The 15,710-nt window shown below is 43.6% G+C and overlaps 1 protein-coding gene across 1 annotated transcript; it reads left to right on the top strand.

Annotated features, from left to right (window-relative positions):
* Positions 1-7,789: 7,789 nt before the first annotated feature.
* Positions 7,790-15,287, top strand: VPS18 (VPS18 core subunit of CORVET and HOPS complexes). Its single transcript, XM_027750175.2, has 5 exons — positions 7,790-7,958; positions 10,168-10,309; positions 10,502-10,593; positions 11,316-13,186; positions 13,910-15,287. Exons 1-5 carry the CDS (start codon positions 7,868-7,870, stop codon positions 14,636-14,638), a joined length of 2,925 nt encoding a protein of 974 aa, XP_027605976.2. The 5' UTR covers positions 7,790-7,867; the 3' UTR covers positions 14,639-15,287.
* The last annotated feature ends 423 nt before the right edge of the window (positions 15,288-15,710 follow it).

Genomic DNA, 15,710 nt, shown 5'->3' with positions numbered 1-15,710 from the left:
AGAGATGAAGCTGACAGTTCTTGTTTCCTGTATACTGTTTACTTGGGAATGGATGTCCCTTAAGAAGATACACTGTTGCCCCACTCTACTTTTTTCTCTCATTCCTCTCCTAAAATTTCTTCCTTCTGAGACCATGCTCTGAGACTATGCTCTTTTTTCCTTGCAGCTTCTGACAGCCGTTGGCTGGCACACACAACTTGTCAATGAGCTTAAGTGATTTTTAATCTATATTTAAACTAAGTGATTAAGCAAACAAACAGGGCAGCTCCCATGGGTTCATTTCTCAGGTCTTGCCTTGCTCCTGACAGTGAACTGAAGATGCAAGTTTAATTTCACAACACAGGGAGGAGTCAGACATTTTGGGTTTTCTAGATTTTTTTTGTACAGTTTAGGGTTTTTTGCAGTGTAACTCTGTCCCATTCCCTGAGCTGCTGAACCGACAGCCACAGGGACCAGCTCTGCCACGTAGGTAGCAGGCACAGCAGGAAAGCCCCACTGCATGCTGCTTGCCTGACATGCTCCTCTGCCAAAATCAGCTGTGTCTGAGTGGGAAATACACAGTCTGCAAGGCTGTATTTGGCCTCTCTCCCAAGAATTATAATTAGTACAAATTATGATGGTCTTTCTCATGATGTGAATTCCCATCCATCAGGAATTAAGTGCAGAAGGTCAAACTCTTTTCAGGCAGATCAAATATAGATTTCAGGTACTGTTAACGTTTAGCTGTTACTCAGCTGAGCTGCACTATCACGTGTAGCTTCTAAAATGAAATAGGAAAGCTGCTCCATTAGAGTACGAAGTGATTTACAGTGGAAATAAATCTATATATTTAGGCAGTGTGTGATTGTTACCATCAAACAAACTTTACACATCTGTACAAGTCTTGTTTTTAAAAGAAACAATCATTTAGATGAAGACACTTCCTTTTCTTCCCATTTCTAATAATTATAGCCATTTTTCTCACTGCTTGTGTGGAAGGAGAAATTCACCTATTGACCAAATTAAGACCAGTACATAAACCAATTTGGATGAGGAGGAAACTAGGACTTGTCCCTTGTGGGGATAAAACTATGGATCAGCTCAAACTATTCCACATAGTTTCCCTTCTGAAATGCAGTGTTATAATTTTGGGAAATTGTGACACTGGGCTTTTTTTGCAGGACTGGTCCTGACTTCATGGGCTCCTGAGAAATATTTCACCTCCAACAATCTCTTAGTCTTCACCTCTGACAACGTTGTCTTCTGTGTACCTGGCTTATATTCTGCTCCCAAGTCTTATCTGAAAGTCACAGACTGGAAGCCACTATTGTTTTTGCAAAGCCTACCGATCTACTCACATTGCCTCAGAAAAAGTATCTCATGTTACGGGAGTTGGTAGAACCCAGTTTTAAAAATATTAGGGCTCCCTTCTTACCAAGAGAGAGGGAAAAAATTATCAGCCGCTCTTAACACAGTAGTGAGCAAACACAGCCTTCAGTGTTACTTGCATTTGTGCAGGTGGGCTGCGTATGTCAACGTGCTTCCTTTGCAAGTGGTGCCCTTGGATCACATTTCTGAATCCTTTTGTGGTGCTGTGCAAGAAAAACCTTAAATGATGAGAAATGGGGGCACGGTGAGAACAGGTGACAATGTCATTGTGCATTGGGGCTGGTGAGCGGGGATCTAAGACTAAGAGCGGGGCTAAACCGGAGTGCAGGTTCCCGAGCAACCCGGGTCCCGCGATGCCAAGGGATACGTTGAAGAAATCAAGATACAGCCGCTGCCCAGCCGGTTGCATTCACAGTCATAAGCAATGAGACAACCGGTGCTGAGTCACCCAGTCTTTTGTCATGCACCTGAGTGAGTATCCTCCCTGGGAAAAATCAAGCGTAATTACCAGTTAAAAGAAGTGACAGACAAAAGGGTGAAGACAAGAGCCTGAGCCCAGTTTTCCCTTGCGGTGTGCCTTGTCTGGTCACTGCAACGTGCAGGAAGTGATGTCAAATGCTTCTTCGTATCATTTTCTATCAACTTCACAGAGACAGAAACAGCCACAACACAAGTGAAAAATCAGGCTGTGGTTATTGACAGAAAAATTACTACAACTGAAATCAAAGGAAAAAATATTCTAGTATTTGCTTTCCAATATAGAGTTCTTGATTGATAGGAACTCTGTAGTTTCTGAGTTCACAGCAACAAAAATACTTTACAATTCTAGAACAGCTAATGGGTACTTCTGATGTGAACTGGAGATGCGTGGGTTTGAAATACCTTTTGGGAAAATAAAACAAAAAAAAAAAAAGGTAGAGAAACAACATTTAATGCAGCTCTCACTATCCTGGCCTTTGAATTACCCTAGTGCTTCTTCAAATTAAAAGCATGCTATGGGAGATGCACAGAGATGTTCTGGTTCATCTGTTCACTGCCACTCTAATTAAATGGGGAGGCAAAGAGCCACAACAATTTAAGACTACAGAATAATAAGTTTAAATGACATGACAATGTCACTAGCTCAGAAAATATTTTCTTACATGTTCCAAGGAAAGACAAGCACCTGTATTGCACTAAGCCCCGTTCTCAAAGAGAAATTCATTTCCCATATGACTTGCACAGGAACGAGTCCTGCCTCTCATCTGTTCTGTAAATAATTTAGAAGTGTGTTGCCATCTGCTGGAGAAGGTACATCTTTTAATACATCAACTGATAAATGTGAAAGAACAGGCAAGATTTAAGGCACTCAAAGCCCTTTCTTTAAATCTGAAAGAGAAGCAGCAAATTTCAGACTACAGACAGGTTGGGAGAGAATGGTCTGAGCTTAATTTATTATTATGTCAATCAATTAGACACTTTATCAAAAAAGAGGAGTTAACAATTAACTGGAATGGGCGAGGGAATTAACAAGAGGAAAGTGATAAAGTTCATACCCTCACTGTGAAACAGGGAAAGGCAGGCAGTTAACACCAAACAGTGAGGAGCTGGGTTGAAGAGGGATTGTTAGGAAAATCATAAAAAGCTGTAAGACCACTGTCTCAACCAAGTTACCAGTTTCAGCTCCCAAGTTTATCCTTTATGGATCTTCCTTGAAGATCAGAATTGAGGGATTAGCTACAGGGTCTTGGTGACCAGAAAAACGTTCCTGTCCTTTTTATCCTCATTGTAGGACTGAGAGGTTACGCTCTAGGTTTCCATGGGGCACTCAGTGGGCTTACAAAGGGCAGAATGATCTGGAATGCATATGTAGCATCAACAGACCTTGGTAGTTCACTTGTGGGAGAACTTCTTAAGGCGTCAGGGTATGCAAGCCTGCAATTGCTGCTCTGGCATAATATGGTTCCACCCAGCGTTTACCAGTCTGCAGGAAGTCTGCTTCTGACAATGAGTTTGAGGAGCTTGGGAGGTTGGTTAATCGTTAGGAGGTGGGCTCTGGCAAACTCATTGTTAGCTGTGATCTCTTTCAGGATAAATTATAATTGTTGTATGGCTCCCCATGTAGGTTCCAATTCAGGTTCTCATGGGTAACTGTGATACCCATGGGTACACAGCCATTGCGATTTCTTTTACTGCATTAATTTGTACATAGCATTCAAGTGGTCACTCAAAACCACTCTCCCTTCTCCTGGGAGAAAGTCTCTTGATTGGATGGGAACATAGGTACCTGCAGCACTATCCTCAAAGCAGGTACAGGAGTGTCTGAGAGCCTGGCTGTATCTTTGTTGGTATCTTATGGAGGCTGTTGGATTCGGGGAATTACACCTATTTGCCTATGGCTTTTATGAATGCAGTGTATTTTTTATGTTGATCACAGTGAAGGAATATTCTATATAAAGTGAGGTGGAATGATGATCAGTACTGCATCTGTAGTGGAAATGTAAGAGGAAGTCCAGGGTTTAATTCAAATTATAATTGTGTCACTAGGTTCTGCCCTTACCTCTTCCCACAGCCACATCTTCCGGCTGTCTCCTCTGCATCAGCACTCATGTTCAGATTGTGGATCACATACTCATCTGCTGTAGGGCAATGAACTGTCTCACTCTACAATCATACATGCCCTGAGGTGCACAAAGTGTGGGCTGGACAGGGCAGCCAGGAATGACACAGACAGTGTTGAGGAAGCCCAGATTCAGACAGGCTAAATATTCTAGAAGTCTGGACCTTGGACACATTATATGTTTGTCAAGACCATTATCTAGAATCTGTTCCTCAAGACAGCTGAAGAGATTAGCACGTCATCCAGCATCTGGATGTTGATAGCTGTGTCCATAGCTTGGAGAAAATGTTAACTGCGTACGTTAAAATTACTGCAAATTACTGCAGCTGTGACCACAGTCACACCAAAACAAGACCAGGATTTAGGTTTCCAATCCAAACATATCACCAAAATCACCTAGGTTCTCTCCCACAAGTTCCTCTTCTAGACTTATACCACTGCTACACACAAAATGTAATCATCTGATTCTCCACACATTCCTGGTGAATCAAAGAGCTGATAAATCTTTTGCCTGCAACCCTTGCTCTCCTCTTCTTTTCGGAATACCAAATCTGTGAATGTAGCACTGGGATATAATTATTGTATATGTTTGTAAATTAAATAATCACAGCAGATGATAGTGCAGATGGACAGAGCAGGATTGTGGGCCCGGATTAGCTTTAGGCTGGTGTTCCATTTCCAAATAAGGTGAGAATCTGGCTTCCAATTTAACCACACTAAAATCAGACACAGGTTTCTCATTAGCTATCAGCCCTAACAGGCTATAACATCTGTCTGAATAAGAAAGAAAATCTCTTTCATTTCTGGATGTGACCAAGAAAAAAAATTATAAAGATATGTCCTAATCTAGGCTTTGAGTGGAAACAGCCCATAGAGCTGGACACTGAGAAATTTGTGCAAAATGTCAATTTAGCCTAATTTCTAGATATATTTCAAGACAGTTTATTTCCCCCTTACCAAATAATCCTTCAGTCTTCTACTGCTAAAAATATGACTAAGAAGAGAAAAAGTATGAGCATCATTGTTGAAGGCAACAGGGGGAGACCTCACCTGAAATGAGGGGTTAAACTATGCTCAGGCCTGTTACATAAACATAAGCTGAAGCTACAACTGATGCAGAGAACTACTTGGATGCTCCAGGAAACTAATCACCTCATCTTTTTAAGATGAGAAAGGCAGGAACTTCTTGATAAATCCTGGATTTGGTACATCTGAATGAAGGCTATCATTGGTTATGACTTTTGCAGAGGAAATGAACGCTCTCAGATGTCCTGTATGCTAAAGGACAGTGTTTGAACAAGAACGAAAGGATTCAGACTAGCCACAGCTTATGTTAGGCTGGAAATCAGAGCTTGAAATCAGAGTTTGAAATCCTGAGAGCATTTGGAACAGGTACCTGCTGGAGCAGTTGGGGGAAAAAATACCCACGCTCTCAGACAGAGCTTGATAGGAATAGAGAAAGCACTATATGATGTGGTATCTACAAGAGTGGGAGAATGGATCTGATAGTCCAAGTCCCTTCCTAACTCATTACCCTAAACCTAATGTAATTTGTATGTACCTTCTAAGAAGCTGAAGGAGAACAGTTGCTGCTTATGATGATCAGGATGATTAGACAGCAAAAGAATGTGGTTTTGTTATTTTGGCTCAGAGCTGCCACATAAAGAGGCTAAAGAGCAGAAGCTGGAACTGGGTCTTGGCTCCTGCCAGTGCTTGCGGGCAGGCAGAGTCAGCAAAAGCCATGTTCTGTTTTTAGCGAAGCAGGCAGAGGTGACCCTGTGGAGGCATACCATTGGAGCCTCCAGGAACCCTGCTAGCGTGGGACCTGCATATTTGGCTAAGCACTGGGGAGAAGGCCTGAGGCTGAGTGATGCAGACCACAGCTCTAGTTTATGGGAGTGAGGTGTCCAGTAAAAGACCAGAGAAAAAGGAGATATAACTTTGTGCAAAGGCAACCACATGCCACTGCTGCTAGTGGCGTCTCACTGCCACCTGATGTCCAAACTAAGTTTGGGAAGACCTCCTCGATCTTGTAATGGATCCCTCCGTGTTGCAAACTGTCCTGTACCCTGTGGGACAACATTTCTCTGTTCTTTCCAGAAAGTGAAAATTACATCTAATATACAGTATAAACTCACAGTATAGTATATAGCATACATATAGTATACAGCATACATATAGTATACACATAGACATCTCTATTCATTTTATATAGCCTGGAGGAGACTGAGGGGAGACCTCATTGCAGTCTACAACTTCCTCATGAGAGGAAGAGGAGGGGCAGGCACCCATCTCTTCTCTATGGTGACCAGTGACAGAGCCTGAGGGAATGGCCCGAAGTTGTGTCAGGGGAGGTTTAGGTTGGGTATTAGAAAGAGGTTCTTCACCCAGAGGTGGTTGGGCACTGGAAAAGGCTCCCCAGGGAAGTGGTCACAGCACCAAGCCTGACTGAGTTCAGGAAGCATTTGGAAAATACTCTCGGGCACCTGGTGTGACTCTTGGGGATGGTCCTGTGCAGGGCCAGGAGTTGGACTCATGGATCCTTGTGGGTCCCTTCCAACTTGGCATACTCTGTGATTCTGTGAAACCCAAAGGGTTGTATAAAAGATTAGTCTTTTTGTTAAAGCCATTGTTATAAATTCCGCTAGTTTAATCTAGCAGGTAAAATTGTAAATAACAATTGTTAGCACACCAGAACAAAAGAAACCCTCAAGTTATAAGCACTATTTAGCGATACAGCTGAGTCCAACACATTTAGTCTAGAAAGCTGGGATAAATTTGCAGAGCAAGTCCAGTATAGTTCAAGAACAGCTGGATCCCCATATGCTGTGCCTCAATCATCATTATAGCAATAGAGGCAAGATTTTACCACTCAGTACTACACAAGAGCCACAACACAGGAGTTTTTACAGGAGTATTTAAAAACAGACAATCCCTAGTTGCAGTAAGTAGAATCACTATGAAATACTGTGTTTGTAGGACCATCAGGACTGATTCTAGTGCTGCACACTGCTGCACTCAGAAGGGATTTCTCATGCACACGGTGCACGCAACAGGACAGCCTCACCGAAAAATGGGAAAGAAAACTTTCAAACCAGAGCTACAGGTTAGAAAGCCAACATTACTTTGTTACAGCACCAGGTACATGGGGGGTATCTCTGCCTATCAGGCACATGGAGATTCACATTTCTATTGCTTATATCCAATTTATTGTATGCATACGTATTTACACCTCAGAAGTTTACGCCTATTTCCAAGAATCTTTATTCATGTTAATCAATTACATAGATCTTATTACACATGCACACATATTTGGGAAGGGGTCATTTGAGGGGTCTCTAGTATTTATTTGGGATGGTACCCTACCTCTTTTTATCGTTATTTGGTCACAAATACAGGTTTTCAAGTTTGGCATGGTTCTATCTTGTTATATTCAGCAACGAAACCAGACTGTCCAACTCCCATAGAGGAACTTCTGGTTTATTACTGGCATAAAAAACTGCCGATAAAAGATCATCTGATTATTACTGACATATAAAACTCCTTTGTTTATTCGAGCAGGCCCTTTCTTATTTCAACAGAAGCTTTTTGGCATCAACGGCAGCGAGCAGAAGCTGCGGGCACTGCACGGAGCCCAAGGCCTGGAAGCAAGGGTACAGGACAGTTAGCCATTCTCGGGGGAAGGTCAGGGACACGAAGGTCCGGGATGCGAATACAGCCCTGACTAATTCCAGCGCCATTTTGCGGAGGGAGCGGCCCTTCCCGCCCGGCGGGCCCGGCCCGCAGGCGCGGTGCGGCCACGTGACGGGATCAGCTGAGCGCGGGGGAGCGGCCGGCGCGGCTCGGGGGGCGCCGAGGCCGGAGCCGGGACTGGAACCGGGGCCGGTGTCGGCGTCGGCCATGGCCTCCATCCTGGACGAGTACGAGGATTCCCTACACCGCTCCGCCTCTGTGCAGCAGAGCCGCGCCAGCGTGGGCATCCCGCACTCCGGTAGGTGTCCTCCTGCACTCGGCGGGGCCTTCGGTATGCGGGTCTTCCTGCTGAGAGCGAGGAGGCGAGTGGGCAACTCTGGGTGGTGACTAGGATGTGTCAGGCTGTGGGGAGTGCTTCCAGGAAAAGGTGTATCGCTGTGTGTGTCGCACAGCTTTCAGCTGCGATTTGATTCTCCGTTGTTTGCTGTGTGAAATGCTTTGACACAGGGAGCACCTGATTGCCGGTGGAGCAGAGGGGTGATGCAGCGCCTTAGCAGAACTGAGGTGCTGCTGTCTGTGGGAGGGTCTGCACGGCCCCTGTGCCCTGCGGTGCGAACACGCGTGCACCAAGTGGCGTATGCCTCTGTAGTCACAAGTTATAACCAACCACACCTCAGCCCTGCCCCGCTCAGAGCTGTGGTAGCTGGTTGAGAACATTTCATCACTTTGCTTCTTTTTTTATCTCCTCTCTGAGGAAGCCAGCTGTTACAGTGTTATGGATGTGTGCACAGCTGTACCTGTATGCAGTTAGTTTCCTAACTCAGGGGCAGTTTCCGAAGACTTCGTTTCTTTCGAGTGGTTCCCTTAGGCTGACTACATGATGGCAAGGTTACCAAGAAATCAGTCTGTATCACTATTAAACTTTTCTGTCAAGATCTGTGAAGCTTTGGTATACGGTCCTATTCAGGGAGGTGTCCAATTGATGTAAAGTGATGGTGTGATCCCCAGTCAGTTGTTTCTTTCCTGTGAGAGAAAGCAAACAAATGGCAGGAATATTCCATGATAAATTCAAGCTTTATTAGGTTCAATAACCATTCCCTATTAGATGCCACCATTCAACATTTTGTTGGGTGTGGCAGGGAAATATAGGTTATGAGACGATTCTGTTCTATCTGGTATTGTCATGGTAGTACCAGCTGCTGTGCAGAGCTGGCTTTTTTGAGTTACAAGTGTGGAAATATGTGGACACATTCTTTCAAATTTTTTCTTCATATGGTCTTGCCCACTGTGAATCTTCAGGGAAACCAGGTTATGAGGTTCATATATGCAGTAAGAATTGATGAATTCTGTCATGCTGTGGATATTATTGAGTGCTGGCAGAATTACTCTGAGCCTAAGTACTGAAGTAGGTATGTTCCTCTTGTTTGTTTCGACATAAATTGTTATTTTGTATTGTAATGTTAGATAAAGAATAAGTGGCCTGAAGAGGTGTTGTGCAGAACAGTGTTGGGACAGGCCAGGTCACTGAAAATAAATTTTCAAGGCCTCAGCTTTTCTTCTTGACTGCTGCAACACCTGTCTCCAGTCACGGCTGCTTTACAGTTGAGAAATCTGCCTGTTTGCTGACAGTTGATGTTGGCAAAGGAAGTTGGGGAAACTGGTAAATGGCAAAGGCGCAGCCTAATCAGCATTTTAATTATTCTTAAATCAGACCAGACTGGCAATTTTTAATAAAACTTGGGCTGGTAAAACTTGTGGGCAATCTGAAATTTAAGCAAATTTATTTTGGAAAAAGATACAATAGCTAATTTCCTGAAGGCAGTCCATAAGGTTAGATTGGAAATTTTGGAAGATGGTGAAACATATTTCTCAGTTTCAGTTAGTTGTCCCCTGCATTTGTTAAACTGCAGGTATTGTTTCTCAAAGTTGTAGATAACCAAGCAGTGACACTCTATCCAACCTAAAGTCCTGCTGAGTTGTGTATTGAGTGTGCTTCAAAGTGGTGCTGGTAGTCCCAGTTTAGAGAATGTTAGGCCTATGCTCTGTAGGGCAGAAGTAGTGGGGTAGCTTCTATGGTAGTGTCTGCTCAGAACCCTCTTTGTGCTGGGTAATACCAACCATTCTTTCCTGTCTTGAACAAATAAACTGTCAATCAAGGAAAACAAATTATTATGTGATTCTACTCTCATTTTCAGCTCTTTTTGCAGTTTATGTGACAGTTTTCTGGCATCCCCTGCAATTCGATGTGCTTTCAAATTAATACCTACGACAAGTCTGCAGTTCTGTGACAAGACAGTAAAGCATATTATTACTTTTCTTTCCTGTTATACATATCTACATGAGTGCTGCTCTCTGTGTTCATGCTCCATGGAGCACCCATTTTTCAGTAAAACTCGGAGCAGGCAATGATCCTTCTAGTCTTTTAGGTTGGATTTTGATGCAGTATGGGATTATTGTTGCGGTGTTTTGTCTTATTTAGTTTTTAAGTGTTCGCATTCTTTCTCCAGGCTATGTGAATGCACGACTGGAGAAGGAAACACCAATATTTAACAAGCAAAGGATTGATTTTGCTCCTCCAGAGAAAATTAACAGCTTAGTGGTCTCCTCTAACCAGCTCTGTATGAGCCTTGGCAAAGACACCATTCTCAGGTAATGCTGCCAGAGTCCTGAAGTTACTGCTTGTTTTCCCCTATCTGTTTGGGTTTTTTTTTTCTTAAGTTATTAGAGAACTTATATTTGCAAACTGGATAAGAAGCCATGAGCCAAATATGGAAAACAGGTAAGGAGTTACATGTACATGGCCTTCTGTTGGAAGCACGCTTTCATGGTTTCTCTTTGCAGGATTGATCTTGGGAAGCCAGATGAACCTAATCAGGTAGAGCTGGGACGCAAAGATGAAGCCAGAGTCTACAAGATGTTTTTGGACCACACAGGTGAGGCAGTGGACCATATATATATACAGACAGTGGTCAGTGGTGCAATTCAACATGCATAACAAAGCTCTGGTGAAGTTTGCTTTCTGTTCTGTATATAAGGAGAACAGGTCAATCTTCTGGGCCAGGCTCTGTTGCCCAGGGACCCTGCTTACTGATTTGCCCTTTTGCTAGTAGTAAAACACTGGCTTGTTGTGTCTGTGTTGTGTTTCAGAACTCTCTAAAATGAACACATGCAATTAGGCTGTTGTAAGCAAGGCTGCTAAAGCCAGTAAAAGGAAATTTCTGGCCATCACTCTGTGCCGTATGGTTTATATAAGGCTTTTTAAAAAGGACCATAAAACATCTGCAGTTTGTAGCCTTGACTGATTTTAAAAAAACTAAATGAAAGTTTGGAAGGAGATGCTTGTATCTCACCAACTCCCAGGTGTAGTAGGGAACTCTGGGAACTGTTTATCCTTAGGACACTTATTGAAACACAATACCTTCTTGCTAAAGCATCTGGGACTAGTAATGTAAGTTTGCAACATATGGACTACCATTCTGATCCAACGTGGAAATCCCCCACATTCCTGTGAATGCCTGGGAAAGTGTTGGAGTAAGTATGTTGATATTAGAATTTATCAAATGTTAGGATTAGAAGCCTCAGGAATTTGGCTTGCTTAGGCACAGTCTTAATTTGTTCTCTCCTTCTCCTTCCCATACCCATCTCCTGTTGGCAGGCTCCCATCTCCTGATTGCTCTGAACACCAGTGAATGCCTTTACCTGAACAGAAGTGTTCAGAAAGTGCGGGCACTCTCTCGCTGGAAAGGACACTTGATTGAAAGTGTGGGCTGGAACAAATTTCTTGGTTCAGAGACCAACACTGGGCCCATCCTGGTGGGGACATCCCAGGGGCAGATCTATGAGGCTGAAATCTCTGTCAGCGAAGGAAGCCTCTTCAGCACTAACCCTGACCAGTACTTCCGACAGGTCTACACTCTGGAGGAGGAATCAGGACCTGCCCCAGTCTGCTGCTTGGAGATTGAACGAGGGATAGAAGGGAAATTTTTTATTATCGCAACCACTAGGAAGAGACTCTTCCAGTTTGTTGGCAAAGTGCCTGAAGGAACAGAGCAGCAAGGCTTCAGCTCCATATTTGCTATGCATGCTGACCATTTGCCCAGCTTTCGGGAGTTTCCGGCCAACTTGGGATTCAGTGAGATAGCCTTTTACACTCCAAAACTGCGCTCCAACCCACGCTCCTTTGCCTGGATGATGGGAAATGGTGTTTTATATGGTACGTTGGATTATAGTCGTCCTGATTCCATTTTGAGTGATGAACGGGTCTGGGTTTATCCTTCTGATATTGACATAACTGTGAACAAGCCAATATCCATTGTACTTACCCAGTTCCACTTCCTGTTGCTGCTGCCTGACCGGGTGAAGGCTGTATGCACTCTGAATGGGCAGGTTGTTTTCCAAGATCTCTTCCTGGAGAAGTTTGGCCTGCTGACGTGCATGATCAAAGATCCCACAGTCCAGCAGATATGGATCCACACTGAGAAAGTAGTGTTCCGCTACCATGTCCAACGGGAATCTAGAGATGTGTGGAAGATGTATATGAATATGAACAAATTTGATTTAGCTAAAGAGTATTGTAAGGACCGTCCAGAGTGTCTAGATATTGTACTGGCAAAGGAGGCAGAGCACTGTTTCCAAAACAAGAGGTATCTAGACAGTGCCAAATGTTACGCACTGACCCAGAACTACTTTGAGGAAATTGCTCTGAAGTTCATTGAAGCCAAGCAAGAAGAGGCCCTGATGGAGTTTCTGATTAAGAAGCTAAGTAACCTAAAACCTTCAGAGAAGACACAGACCACTCTGCTGACCACGTGGTTGACAGAGCTGTACCTGAACTGGCTGGGTATATTGGAAGGAGATCCCTCACAGCGAAATCTCTATTTAGATACACGGGAGAAGTTTCGCACTTTCCTGAGCAGTCCTAAAAACAAAGACTGTCTTTTTAATAATCGGGCATCTATTTATGAGCTGTTGGCAAGCCATGGAGACACAGAGCACATGGTGTACTTTGCAGTCATCATGCAGGATTATGAGCGTGTAGTAGCTCACCACTGCCAGCATGATGAGTACGATGAGGCTCTAAATGTGTTGTCCAGGCACAGAGACGAGAAGCTGTTCTACAAGTTCTCTCCAGTTCTCATCCAGCATATTCCCAAGAAGGTAGTTGATGCTTGGATTTCTATGGGCTCTAGACTGGATGCCAGGAACCTCATTCCAGCCCTTGTTAACTATAGCCAGAGTGCCAGCACCCAGCAGATCAATGAAGCCATTAGATATATGGAGTTCTGTGTCTATCAGTTGGAGGAAACCCAGCAAGCCATTCACAACTACCTGTTGTCTCTTTATGCTTTATGTCGGCCAGACTCACTGCTATCATACCTGGAGCAAGCAGGAACCAACCCAAACAGGATCCACTATGACCTGAAGTATGCATTGCGCCTGTGTGCAGAGCATGGGCACCACCATGCATGTGTCCATATTTACAAAGTGATGGAATTATATGAGGAGGCTGTGGATCTCGCTTTACAGGTGTGTGTGTGTGTCTGTGCATGCTATGATATACAGCAATGTAGCTTATTCAAGTTACCTTGAACAATGGAGCATTGAGAGGAGCTGGACAGACTCATCAGGATTGAAGCTGTGCAGCTAAGGCTAGGAGGAAAGACCTGTCTCTATTAACATACTTCTATGCTTTCACAATTGTTTTAAGTAGACAGCTGACTGTTACAAGCCATAACTGAGCGTAGGGCCGTGGAAAGCACAAGGGGGAGTACTGTCTGTCTTAAGCTCAGTCTCTGACATAAAATACCTTTAACATATCTGCCTTTATGCAAGACTTGTATAGCTACTGTTAAGGATTCTAATTACTTCCTGTTCCTAGCTGTGAAAATTGTCACAGAAGAATGCCTTCGTCAGCTTAATCTGACCTTCACTGAGATGCTGGATTTTTTTCTATTGGCCTTGCTATGTCTTAGCTGAAATGTGTGACCAGCAAAGATACTATAACATGGATTTGCCCTTTTTGTGCTGGGCTTTGTTCTCTGTTGGGTAGCAAGCAAATCATCATGGGGGAATACTAGTGGAGAGGAGAGATGTTTGACATGTAAACAAGGAGCAGGCCTGTAGTGCAGTCCTAGGCAAAGAGAAGTTTTCTGTTAATTCCTCCTATAATGGACAGCAGGCTTTGAAGTTGAATGGTGGATAAACAAAGAGGGAAACTTAACTCTGTTTCCTTGTCTGTCCAACTTCTAGGTGGATGTTGATCTTGCCAAGTCCTGTGCAGATCTTCCTGAAGATGATGAGGAACTCCGAAAGAAGCTGTGGTTGAAGATCGCTCGGCATGTTGTTCAGGAAGAGAAGGATGTCAAGAAGGCAATGGCCTGCCTGTCCAGTTGTGCCCTGCTGAAGATTGAAGATGTGCTGCCATTCTTTCCAGACTTTGTCACTATTGACCATTTCAAGGAGGCAATCTGTAACTCGCTGGAGGACTACAACAAACACATTGAGGAGCTGAAAAGGGAGATGGAGGAAGCCACACAGAGTGCCAAGAGGATCCGAGAGGACATCCAAGAAATGAGAAATAAGTATGGGTCTGTGGAACCTCAGGAAAAATGTGCTGCTTGTGACTTTCCACTTCTAAACCGCCCTTTTTACCTTTTCCTGTGTGGTCACATGTTTCACTATGACTGTCTCCTCCAAGCAGTTTTCCCAAACCTTCCTGCCTATAAGCAGGCAAAACTTGAAGATCTTCAGAAGAAGCTGGCAGCTACCAGTCAGCCGTCCAAGAGCCACCATCGTCCCAAGGATGCAGATACCATTAGCCTGGGGAAGGGGCAGCATAGTCGGGAACAGATCAAAGCTGACATTGATGATATCGTGGCAGCAGAATGTGTGTACTGTGGTGAGCTGATGATCCGATCCATTGACAAACCTTTTATTGATCCCCAAAAGTATGAAGAGGAGATGCAAAGCTGGCTGTAGTTTTTCCGAATCTGCAGCTGTCAGTGTGTGAGAGTGGTTTTGTTCACAACTTGTGAAACTTCTGTGGTGGCAGTATAACCTCCAGGAGCAGGAATACGGTGGCTTCTGTGGAACTCTAAGGAGAGTAGTGGGGTCTTTTTACCAGGATTACAGAGAAGTAGTCCTGAAAAATGGGGAGATACAGCTATGGCTGTTTAAGAACTTGAGCAATAGTTAGAACTAACTTACATCCTGGAATATATTTAGCAGATGTTTGCTGCTTGCAGTTCTTCTGAGGTTCTCAATGGGAAGCTAATGGAGTGTCTTGTTGTCCAGAAGGAATTGAGAATAGCCCATGATTTGTCTTCCCTGTTGTGTGGTATTTGTTTTGGTGAAGACAAGCTTAAAGGGAAAGATAGTGAAGGACGCTAAGCAATGTAGTCTTCATTTATCACTTTCAAAGCTGGAATTGTCATCTGTTTCCTTTTTGCTGAGAATCTTTAACCACATACATGGGAGGAACATGAAAGGACAAATGCTCTTGCGTATGTATTTTGTAAACATCATGCTACACAAATACATGTTTCTATGCAATGGCGATGTAAGAATGTGTATAATTCTCAAGCAGGAGTGTCTCATAATACACTAAAATAATTTGCCTGCAATTCAAGATGTGTAATTCTCTTTCTCACAAGCTTTATGCACAAGCCTATCCATTTGAATTTTCTCTAGGTATTGTTTCTGGAAATGCTTGTTCACCCATTTCTCCCTCTCTCCATGCTGTTCCTACTATGACTGCCTTTGTATAGCGTGTCTTGGTTTTATCTTCACCCCAAATCAAAATTGATATATGCAGTAATAAGGTTTCAACTGATGTTCTGCAAGCAGAAACACAACCTGTTTCTATTATCCTGAAGTGGTCCTCTTCAAGCTGCACTTGATACTAGACTAGAGATCTAGTCAGAGTTTCACTCAGTCGTAGTCTACGGAAAAATTCTGTGGTGTGAAATTTTGCTTTGCCCTTTAAAGCCAGTACCTTGCGCTTAAAAAGTCTTTTGCCTTCCTGGTAGTATTTGATACTTTCTGAAAATGG

The sequence above is a fragment of the Pipra filicauda genome, unplaced genomic scaffold, assembly GCF_003945595.2.
Source record: "Pipra filicauda isolate LSUMZ 115617 unplaced genomic scaffold, ASM394559v2 scaffold6_size6359152_pilon, whole genome shotgun sequence".
NCBI lineage: Eukaryota > Metazoa > Chordata > Aves > Passeriformes > Pipridae > Pipra > Pipra filicauda.
The sequence above is the reverse complement of the archived record's forward strand: the minus strand, read 5'-3'. Positions and strand labels throughout refer to the sequence as shown.

Coding starts and splice junctions, on each gene's coding strand:
- VPS18 (XM_027750175.2), top strand. CDS start 7,868: ATGGCCTCCATCCTGGACGAGTACGAGGATTCCCTACACCGCTCCGCC. Junction 10,310..10,501: donor GGCAAAGACACCATTCTCAG/GTAATGCTGCCA, acceptor TTCTCTTTGCAG/GATTGATCTTGGGAAGCCAG. Junction 10,594..11,315: donor GATGTTTTTGGACCACACAG/GTGAGGCAGTGG, acceptor TCCTGTTGGCAG/GCTCCCATCTCCTGATTGCT.